We start from the raw sequence: 10,497 nt of genomic DNA, 5'->3' as shown, positions 1-10,497 counted from the left end.
TAGTTCCCTGACTAGTGATTGAACCTGGGCCCCCCGCACTGGAGCAGAGTCTTAGCCACTTGATCACCAGGGAATTTCCAAATACAGAGTTTTAGGTTTAGAAGATGAAGAGAGTTTCGGGGATGGATGGCAGCGACGGCTGCTTAAAAATGCAAACGTATTTGAAAACACTGAATTGTATAAACATGGTTAAGAGGGTAAATTTTGTGTGTTATTTTAATACAGTTAAAAAAAATGTTAAGTCCATGTCCTAACCCTTGAAACTCCAGAATGCGATCTTATTTGGAATAAGCATTTTTACAGACATAATCAATTAAGGATCTTAAGACAAACTCTCAAGAATTTAGGACTTAGGGCGGCCTTATGCCCAAGGACAGGGGTCCTTCTCAGAAGAGGATGGGAGTGAGTTCCCTGGTGGCCTAGTGGTTAGGATTCTGGGCTTTCCCTGTTGGGGCCCAGGTTCAATCCTTGGTCTGGGAACTGAGATCTCATAAACCTAGGAGCATGGCCAAAGGAAAAAACAAGACAAACCAAAAGGAAAACAGAAAAGGACAAGTACGGAAAGACACACAGAGAGAAGGCCAGACACTGAGAGTCTGCCAGACAAGAGAGGCAGACACTGGAGTGAGGTATTTCCAAGCCAGGAAAGGCCAAGAACTGCCAGAAGCAACCAGAATACACGAGAGAGACCTGGGACAGACTCGCCTGCAGAGCTTCTGGAAGGATCCAACCTTCCTGACACCGAGGTTTCAGGCTTCTGGCCTTGTGAACTGTGAGACAGTGACCTGCACTTATTTTAAGACACCTGATGTGTGGTACTTTGCTATGGCAGGCCCAGGACACTCATGCCAGACGCCCATTCCTGCCCTCCACAGGCTGGGATGAATGTTACAAGTCAGGCGCGCCACCTAGAGACCGATGGTCCCACCACCCACCAAGGACCACGAGACAGTGGAAACTTCAAACAGATGCTCCTTTTAATATCTGAGTCACCCAGAGCCACAGCCCATGCGCTAAGCCCCTGGGCGGGCCTGGTGGCCAGACCCTTCAGCTTCCAGTGGCACCCCTCGGCTTTTCTAAAATGAAGCCTGGAGTGGGCTGGCAGCGGGGCCCAGCCCCAGCAGGTCCCAGGCCACTGGGGCTGCACACAGTCACAGCGGTAGCACCTCTCGGCACGGGTTATAACGTGGAATGCTTCTCGAAGGGCACGGTCAGGAGTCGGGCTGCTGCCTCGTCCAGAAACCAGCAGAGTTTCCCAGTGCTGGGCTGGACCAGTGCGGCGGGGAGCGGGTTCTCCTCCTTGTCCTCCAAAATGCGCTGTGTGGAGAGGGCAGGAGCATGGGCCCCTCTCCCTGCACCCCAGCACCCCTCAGACCTCTCCAACCCTCAGAAGTTGAGATCACCCTTCCTAGATGTCCTGGCTTCAAGCAACCAGCAGAGACGGGGGTCTCTTCCTTTTTATCATCTGTGACTGTTTAACAGTGGAGTCAGCACACTTTTTTTTTTCTAACACATTAAAAAAATATATTTATTTGACTGCACCAGGTCTTAGCTACAGCACTGGGCATCTTTAATTGCGGCACACGGGATGTAGTTCCCTGACCATGGATCAAACTCATGCCCCCTGCATCGGGAGCATGGGGTCTAGCCACTAGAGCACCAGGGAAGTCTCTAGAACACCTTTTCTGCCAAGACCAGAGAGTCACTATTTCAGCTCTGCAGATGACACCCCAACTCTGTTGCAACTACTCAGCTCTGCTGTTACAAGGCAAAAGTACCAGCAGAAGACTCGTCGCCAAGTGGGTATGGCCAGGTTCCAACAAATCTTTATTCGTGGACATTGAAATCTGAATTCTGTAACATTTTCACACACCAAAGAATATGCCTTCTCTTTTGCTTTTTCTCCCAACCGCTTAAAAAGGTCAAAAGCCTTCTTAGCTATCAGGAGGATTCGGTCCCTCTAGCTGTGGTGGGCTGACCCCCTAATGTGATTTCATGATCAGCGGGCATGGGAAATAGTACTCTCTGCCAGCTGGGTCTGCCGCAAGCACTCTGAATCATTAACTTGTTCACTTCTGACCACAGCCCTGCAGGGTTGCCTCTGTTCTCACCCCTCTTTTTACAGTCAGGGAAGCTGAGGCTGAGGGCAGCCTCCTGTGAGTGGACTATGAGTTGGAACTGCCATAACTGACCCTCAGGAAATCCATGGGGAGGAACCTTCCTAGTGCACCTTGCAGATGGGAAAGTTGAGGCTTGGTGGGGTGGGGGGGTTCAGTGACCATCTAAGGGAATGCTGGGTATCACTGGCAGGGCCACTGGGTCTGCTGGAGTCTACACCCTGAGCCCTAACATTAGCTACCCTCATGGAGACATCTGGGCCCAACAGTTGGTGGAAGAATTGTTACTTATTTATCTTTAAAAATATGTCTAGTTTCTTCCATAGTTGTTGGTCTTTTCAGTGATGGTAATTAAAGTATTTTTCTGTTTATTTTTATATCCACTTCATGATTTTTTTAAATGTGGTTTCGTTTGTTTATCTGGGGCTGTGGTGGGTCTACACTGCTGCGTGGGCTTTCTCTCTAGTTGTGGCGAGTGGGGGGCTACTCTCTAGCTGTGGGACACCCACTTCCGTTGCGGCGGCGTCTCTTGCTGTGGAGCGTGGGCTCTGGGGCACGTGGGCCTCAACAGTTGCAGTATGTGGGCTCAGGAGTTGTGGCTTGGGGGTTCTAGATCACAGGCTCAGCAGTCGTGGTGCCTGGGCTTAGCTGCCCCGTGGCATGTGGGATCTTCCTGGATCAGGGATCGAACCCCATGTCTCCTACACTGGCAGGAGGATTCTTGCCAATATAAATTTATTAATGTATAAATTTATAAATTATAAACATATGTAATATTTCTATTTATATAAATATAAATTTATTAATTTTATGCTTTCCTAATATATTATGTATAACTATACCTTTTTTCTTATTCCTACTACACACGATTTTCCTCCAGTTTCACCAGGGGTAGCTGTCATGCTATGGATCTATGTCTGTGTTATGGCTCTATGTTATGGATCTATTTACCATTAAGCTTTTAAGAATATGAGCCAATTCAGTGATTTCAATCTCACTTATTCCTTCCTCTGACTTTTCTTAGATTTATGTTATTTTCCTTTGTTCTCATTCTAAAGTGCTTGACTGGTTTATTTCAACTGTTTTCTAGTTAATAATGAAATATATATGCATACATATTAAGTGCTATGAATTTACCTCTGAGCCGTCTTGGCCGTATCTTGTCAATTTCAATTCACAATTCTTAACCCCTAACTAGGCTGTATTTGCAGTTTTCATCTCTCCTTCAACCCAAGAATTACCGAAATGCCTTGGGATGTGGTGCTTTCAGCACAGCAGTGTCTAGGATCGCATTCTCCGCCTACAACCTTCTAGGGAAGGGGGCCCTCACTGTTACCTTCAGAATAGCTGCCTTGCCTTCTCCTGTCGCCACAAAGATGACCGTTCGAGCTGCGTTCAGCACGGGAAGAGTGAGGGTCACACGTTGCGGAGGTGGTTTCGGGGAGTCACTGATGGGGGCCACAATTTTCTCCCGCTCCTGGAGGCAGGGAGGCCCAAGGTGGAAACGGGAAAACATCATTTGACTTCCTGAGTACTCACACAGGCCAGGCACCATCCAGCCATCATTCCATCCCACTGTGCTAATTCTGTGGCCCTTGACCGAAGGCCCCTGTTTTGATGGGTGAACTGAGGCTCAGAAGGGTCAGGCCCCAGTGGGCACGCCTGTTGGCTGAGGCTGACTCACACCATGCTGCAGGCACCTCCCACCCCCAGATGGCAGAGGTTGGGGCTCAGACGTGAGCAGGGCCTTCGTGGGTGTGCTCACCTGCAGGAGGGGGTGGTCTGGGAAGAGTGAGCAGGTGTGGCCATCAGGACCCACACCCAGAATCAGCAGGTCAAAAACCGGGATGGAGTCCCCTTGGAAGGCCTGGGTGGGGAAGGAAGACCGTCCCAAGAAGTTGTGAGGGAAGAGCTCAGAGGACACAAAGAAACAGTTGTCAGAAAAACAAGTTGCTATAACACAGTAAGCAAGGCTCAGCTTTACCTGCAAAAAAAAGGAACTCTATTAATCTACAAGGCTCCACACTTCACTGTCTCAATGGCCTGACAATCTGGGGATGCAGCTGTGCCCAAGACGTGAATACCCAGGCCTACTGCCAGGGTGTCAGAAGTGAGGCCACCTTTGAGGGTTCCCCCAGAGCAGGGCTGTGGCCTCTCAGAGAGAGGGGGATTCTCAAAGGGGTCTGCCCAGCGTGAGACTGGGTCTACTGACCACCCCCAGGGAGAGCTTCTGCCAGTGATGACCACTCAGCGTCACCAGTAGGCTTACTCCATCACTCTGGGAGAGCCCACTGGGTGGATGAGGTCTCCCTGCAGCAGCTCCAAGGGGCTCACCTGTCTCAGCTTCTTGGCGTAGTCCTCAGCGGCCTCCTCCACAGGCAACGCGGGGTTGATGGTGATCACCTGGCTGTCGAAGATAGGGAGCTTGGAGAGCAGGTGGGTCTGCAGTGGACAGACGCACAGTGTCACCAACAGCAACATACAGTCAGTGGGGCATGGGGCTTACACCAGGGACTACCTGGATCCTCCAGGTTAGGACACGACTGTCATTATACCCACCTCCTGTGTGAGTGAGGATCCCAGTGGCATTCCCCCAGAGGTCTTTCAAGTCCCTGGTGATTGGAGGTCTCCTGGCTCTGGCCTGCACCTGTCTGGCCACACCAGGATCCTGTTTCTAAACACCCAGGGTCCTTTGGGCTTCAAGATAAAACCTAGCCCCTCTCAGCCCTCCAGGAGGTCCTGCTGACCTCCAGGCCTCAGCAGGTACACCAGCTCTTGATCTGCCTGGGAAACTCTTATACATCCCTCAAGCTGCCTCCTCCAAGCAGCTACCTCTGCCTGCACCTTCCCCAACTGCTCCTTGGGGGTGTGACATGTTAACTGTGGTAAGCACTGATTTCTTTTCTGGGTTGCGCTACAGGGTGAACATGCCCGGCCCATAGCAAGCACCCCAGCCTATGATCGGTGGATTTAATGCAGATGTACCTGGAGTCAGGCGTCCTGCAAGGCAGAAGGTTCCAGCCCTTTCCTGCAGAGATGAGCCCCATGGTCTTTGATCTGCTCTGGGATGGATGCTGGCAACCCCCACCTCGGTGCCTCCTTTTGGGGACGGCCTAGCTCAGCCAAGTCAATGCCGGGCTGATCCACAAAGTAAAAGTAGGTAAACAACAAAAATAAGCCAGCCAGAACTTATGGTGCTGACTCCCCACCAAATGCTGGCCTGCGGAGTGCAGGCTCTGTGTTGAGCATAACAGGGAGCCAAGGAGGGTGTGTGAGCTGGGGAGGAGCACGATCAGACAGATCCATCGTGGGAAAGACCAGCTCTGCCCAAGGTCCCTATCTACACACACCCTTGGGGATCATACTGAGTGAAGTCAGTGGGGAGTACAGGTGCCTTATTTCTGTCACCTGAGTCCCCTTCATAGCTGCCATCCCCCTAGAGGCTCAGAGCCATTTCCTCCTCCTCAGGCTAGACATCGGTTTGGCAGGTTTCCTAGAATTGGATTGGGTGGGTTCTCTCTAAACACTTTGCAGGTGCTGAGAAACCATCCCCAGGAAGGTGGGCCCCAGCTCTTCCTTCCAGCCTGGACAGCAGAAGGCCCATGGTACAGGGTGAGCCCAACTGCCTGGGGTCCATCCTCCAGGAGAGGAACGCCCCTGCATCCCTGTACCATGCTGCTTAGTGACCCCGCCCCCATATACACGGCCACCTGGAGTCTCAGAATGTGGACTTCCCTGGTGGCTCAGTGGTAAAGAATCCACCTGCCAATGCAGGAGACACGGCTTTGATCTCTAATCTGGGGTGATCCCACGTGCAACTGAGCCTGTGCTTTAGAGCCTAGGAGCCACGACTACTGAAGCCAGAACTCGGCAACAAGAGAAGCCACCACAATGAGAAGCCCGCACACTGCAACTAGAGTGGTCCCCGCTCGGCACAACTAGAGAAAAGCCCGTTGCAAAAGCTGTTGCAGCAAGAGACCTAGCACAGCCAAAAATAATTAACTAATTAATTAAAAAAAAGAATGTGGCCTTATTTAGAGGGTCTTTGCAGTTGTCATTAGTGTAGATGAGGTCACAGGGCATTAGGATAGGCCCTAAATTCAAAGACTTGTGTCCTTACAAGAGGAGGACACAGAGAGAATCAGATGAACAAGTGACGTAGAAACAGAGGCAGAGACTGCAATGATGTGGCCACAAGCCAAGAAACACCTGGAACCCCCAAAAGCCGCAAGAGGCAAGGAAGCCTCCTCTCTGAGAGCCTTTGGAGGGAGCACGGGACTGCTGACACCTTGATTTTGAACTTCTGGCCTCCAGAACTGTGAATCGATGCCTGTTGTTTTAAGCTACCCACTGGTTAGTACTTTGCTACCACAGCCCCAGGAAACTAATATGATTCCCTTCCGGGGCAAACTGGCAGGAGCAAGTCCTCGCCCCACGTAGGTTCCCACCGCAGAGCACTTGCCTCTGCTGCGCCTTCTGCCCCAGCTCACCCGTGGCCAGCTCCTCGTATCTTCCTGGTCGCTGCCCAAATGTCACCTCCTCAGAGCGCCCCACTGCCCTGGCTGAAGGATGCTCTCCCTCCTCCCGTGGCACGTCTTATCATCTCACTACTGTTTTTAAAAAATATTTATTGGGCTGGACTGGGTCTTAATTGCAGCACTTGGGATCTTTGATCTTCATTGTAGCATGCAGGATCTAAGTTCCCTGACCAGGGAGCAAACCCAGCCCCCCTGCACTGGGAGCCACCGGACTACTGGGGCTCACACTATTATCTTCTGTCCAAACTTCATTACACATTACACGCGGCTATGAGCGGATTTCCACTCTTACTGCCCTGCATGTTGGTGCCCCACCCCACTGTGAGCCCTACGAGGGAACTGTCCCTAGTGCTGGATACAGGGACAAGGACACACACATACACACACACTGAATATCCTTGCAACTTTCTCTTTGACTGTTTTGTTAGGATTCTGTTACTTGAGCAAGTATGGCTTTCCTAATTAAAAATCTTTCAGGGACTTCCCTGATGGTCCAGTGGTTAAGACTTCCTCTTCCAACGCAGGGGATATGGGTTCCGTCCCTGGTCAGGGAGCTAAGATCACACATGCCTTACCGCCAAAAAACCAAAACATAAAGAAGAAGCAATACTGTAACAAATTCAATGAAGACTTTTAAAATGGTTCACATCTCTGCCCCCACCCCAAAAAAAGCTTTAAAAATAAAAAAAATTTAAAAAGTCTTTCAAAGTCTGCCAAACTAAAAAAGAAGCACAAGGTCACTTTAAAATTAAGCTCTAGGGGAAGACATGCAGGACAGCAGACTTGAGAGTGGCCCCTGCCCCTGAAATGTGTCCCGGGCGCTCTCTGGGGGGTTCCGCCAGGCAGGTTCATACCCCAGCTCCCTCCCTGGCCACTAGGTGACTCTCCTTGTCTGGCTTCAGTTTCTCCATCTATGAAATGCAGGTAATAACAGTCCCCGCCTCACAGGCGCTTGTGGGGTTTCATGAGATGATGTGAATAAAGCTATGGTAATCAGTAAACCTTCCTTATTACGAAACAAACAAAAAAACCCAGCTCAAGCTTCTCTGCGAAGAGAACTCAACACACCCAGGACCTGAGCAACCTGAGGCTTCTGGCCAACTCCACCCCTCCCACACTTCCCTGGGTGGGTTTTCCTTCTCCATCCACGGCAGGAAGAGTTGACTCAGATGCGGGGGGGGGGGTGGAGGGCAGCTCAGACCATAGCTTCTCCAGGCCTCAGTTTCCCTTCTTATAAAATGGGGGTGGGGAGTTGCCCTGATTCTATAGGAGTCTGGGGCCCCAGGACAAAGATAACCAGCCACGGAGTTGTCAGCGCCACAAGCAGAGTGGAGATCAAAGAGAACTCTCCGAGGCCCAGTTTCCACACCAGATCCCGCCTACCTGGCTCTTTCCTAACTCGGCCTCTGCACTTACTAGCCTGCAGCGCCTGAGCTTCTCGAAGACCCTGGAATGGACCACTCCGTTTCGCCTCTATGCCTTTGCTCATGTCATGCCCTCTACCTGGCCACCTGAATCGCACACGACTTAGCGACAGAGCACACACACACAAAATGCATCACCGGTCCACCCGGGTGGCAGTGGAGGTGCACCCCCTGATGGAACCTCCGGGCACCCAGCAGACCATTCCCAGCTCCAGTCCAGGCAGAGGGCACGGCGCTACCCTGCATAACTCTCGTCGCCTGGTTCAGGCGGTGGGCGCGGCCTTTTCGAAATGACCCCCGGTGGCCTCCGTAGCCGGGTCCAGGCGATGAGCGCGGCCCTCTCGGCGTGACCCCCGGCGGCCCCCGTAGCTCTCACCCGGTAGAGGCCGTACGTGCTCTCGGCGTGCTCGAAGGGCACGAGGCGCTCGTCGCAGAAGCCCAGCGTCCAGCGCGCGAGGCTAGCGGGTCCAGCGGGGGCGGCGGCGGCGGGCAGCTCGCGGGCCAGCATGGAGACAAGGCTGCCGCCGGACAAGCCGAGCGTGAAGCGGGCGCCGGCATCCGCCAGGCAGCATGCTGCCTGCTGCACTACCAGTTGCGCCAGCGAGGCACCCAGCTCCTGCGGGCTCGAGAAGACAGAGATGAGGCGGGGGGCCGGCGCGGCCATGGCGGTGGCGGTGGCGGTGGCAGGCAGGAGGAAGCCCTCCCGGCGGCCACGAGTGCGCCTGCGTGAACGCCCGCCCCGCTACCCAGGTGCCTGTAGCACATGCGCAGACCCACGGATGACGTCCCAGAGGGGCCGGGCGGTGAGTCCGGATGCGCTCACTGGTTTTTTTTTTTGCCTGATCATGGAGGTTTTTCCTGGGCTGGAGCAGGCAGAGTAGGTGCACCTGAGCTCGAGTTCCCGATATCAGGCCGGGGCTAGAGACCGGAGCTCAGAGCTTCGAGGCTCGCAATGAGGGGGCCCTGGGGTGGGGTTGGAGGGAGCCGATTTCTTGGAGGGCGGGGATTTTGGTGGACTTTGAAATTTCTGTATCTGTTGTTCCTCTCTTTAATTAAAGTATAATTATGTATTTTAAAGTATATACTTGATAAGGACGATTGTTTTGGTTTGTTCAGAGTCCTCTCAACCCACCTGAACTGTGGCACGGTGTAGGAGCTGTGTTGAATTTCTCCTGTATGTTTCTGTGGAGATCTCCTCCCCCGTGGGTCTTGCCTGGAGAAGCTCCCAGACTGAGACTAGTGGGCCTTGGCTGATATGATAGAATGGTGGTGGTTTAGTCGCAGAAGCCCAGCGTCCAGCGCGCGAGGCCAGCGAGGGCGGCGGCAGAGGGCAGCTCGCGGGCCGGCATGGAGACAAGGCTGCCTGGCTCGTCTGTTCATGGGATTCTCCAGGCAAGAATACTGGAGTGGGTTGTTATTTTCTTCTCCAGGGGATCTTCCTGAGCCAGGAATCGAACCGGGGTCCCCTGCATTGCAGGCAGGCAGATTCTTTACCGACTGAGCCATGAGGGAAGCCCGATAAGATAGAACATTCAGGGAATAACATGAGCAGGGAGGATTGGAAGGGACAGGCGGTCTGGTAGGTCAGGGCAGCTGGACCACCTCAGAACCTGAGAGTTTAGGATAGTGTAATAAGTGCAGAGAGATTTGCATAGGCAGTGCATCTTTCAAAGAAGTAGCAAATTAAGAAAACAGTTCCATTTATAATAGCAGCAGAGAATAAAATACTTAATAATTTCAGCAAAAGAGGTGCAAGACTTATACGCTGAGAACTATAAAGCTTTGCCGAAGAGTAACTTAAAATGTGATCTTAATAAATGGAAAAACATCCTACATTCATGGATTGGAAAACATATTGTGAAGATAGCACGTGTGCTTGTGTTCAGTTGTGTCTGACCCCGTGGACTGTAGCCTGCCAGGCTCCTCGGTCCATGGTATTTTCCAGGCAGGAATACTGGAGTGGGTTACCATTTCCTTCTCCAGGAAATCTTCCCAACCCAGGGATCAAAGCTGTGACTCCTGCGTCTTCTGCGTGGGCAGGCACTTTCTTTACCACTGAGCCACGTGGGAAAGCCGTTAAGATAGCAACAATCCCCAAATTGGTCTATAGACACGATGTAATCCCTTTCAAAAAATTCTGAGAGCCTTTTCTGAGATATCAACAAACTGATCCTAAAATTCATGAGGAATTGCAGGGGGCCCCAAATAGCCAACCAGTCTTGAAGAACTAAATTGGAGGACTCACACTTCTTGATTTCAAACTTACTACAAAGCTATAGTAATCAAACTGTGGTATTGACATACAATAGACATGTTATCAATGGAATACAACTGAGCTAGAACAACAAACCATATGTTTGTGATCAGTGACTCTTCAACAAGGGTGCCAGAAGCATTCAGTTCGAAAAGAATAGTCTT

At 51.8% G+C, this 10,497-nt stretch overlaps 1 protein-coding gene across 1 annotated transcript; it reads right to left on the bottom strand.

The window, feature by feature from the left end:
• Nucleotides 955-8,943, bottom strand: PGLS (6-phosphogluconolactonase). Its single transcript, XM_018051386.1, has 5 exons — nt 8,456-8,943; nt 4,452-4,559; nt 3,883-3,984; nt 3,454-3,594; nt 955-1,317 (listed from the first exon to the last, which is right to left on the bottom strand). Exons 1-5 carry the CDS (start codon nt 8,741-8,743, stop codon nt 1,180-1,182), a joined length of 777 nt encoding a protein of 258 aa, XP_017906875.1. The 5' UTR covers nt 8,744-8,943; the 3' UTR covers nt 955-1,179.

The sequence above is a fragment of the Capra hircus genome, chromosome 7 (assembly GCF_001704415.2).
Source record: "Capra hircus breed San Clemente chromosome 7, ASM170441v1, whole genome shotgun sequence".
In the NCBI taxonomy this organism is placed as follows: domain Eukaryota; kingdom Metazoa; phylum Chordata; class Mammalia; order Artiodactyla; family Bovidae; genus Capra; species Capra hircus.
This window is presented reverse-complemented; position numbering and strand designations above follow the sequence as displayed.

Bases quoted from the DNA above. Each gene is read 5' to 3' on its own strand.
- PGLS (XM_018051386.1), bottom strand. From the start codon at position 8,743: ATGGCCGCGCCGGCCCCCCGCCTCATCTCTGTCTTCTCGAGCCCGCAG. The intron at 3,985-4,451 runs GTGAGCCCCTTG...TTCCCCACCCAG, and splicing joins ACGCCAAGAAGCTGAGACAG to GCCTTCCAAGGGGACTCCAT. The intron at 3,595-3,882 runs GTGAGCACACCC...CCCTGCCTCCAG, and splicing joins CAGACCACCCCCTCCTGCAG to GAGCGGGAGAAAATTGTGGC.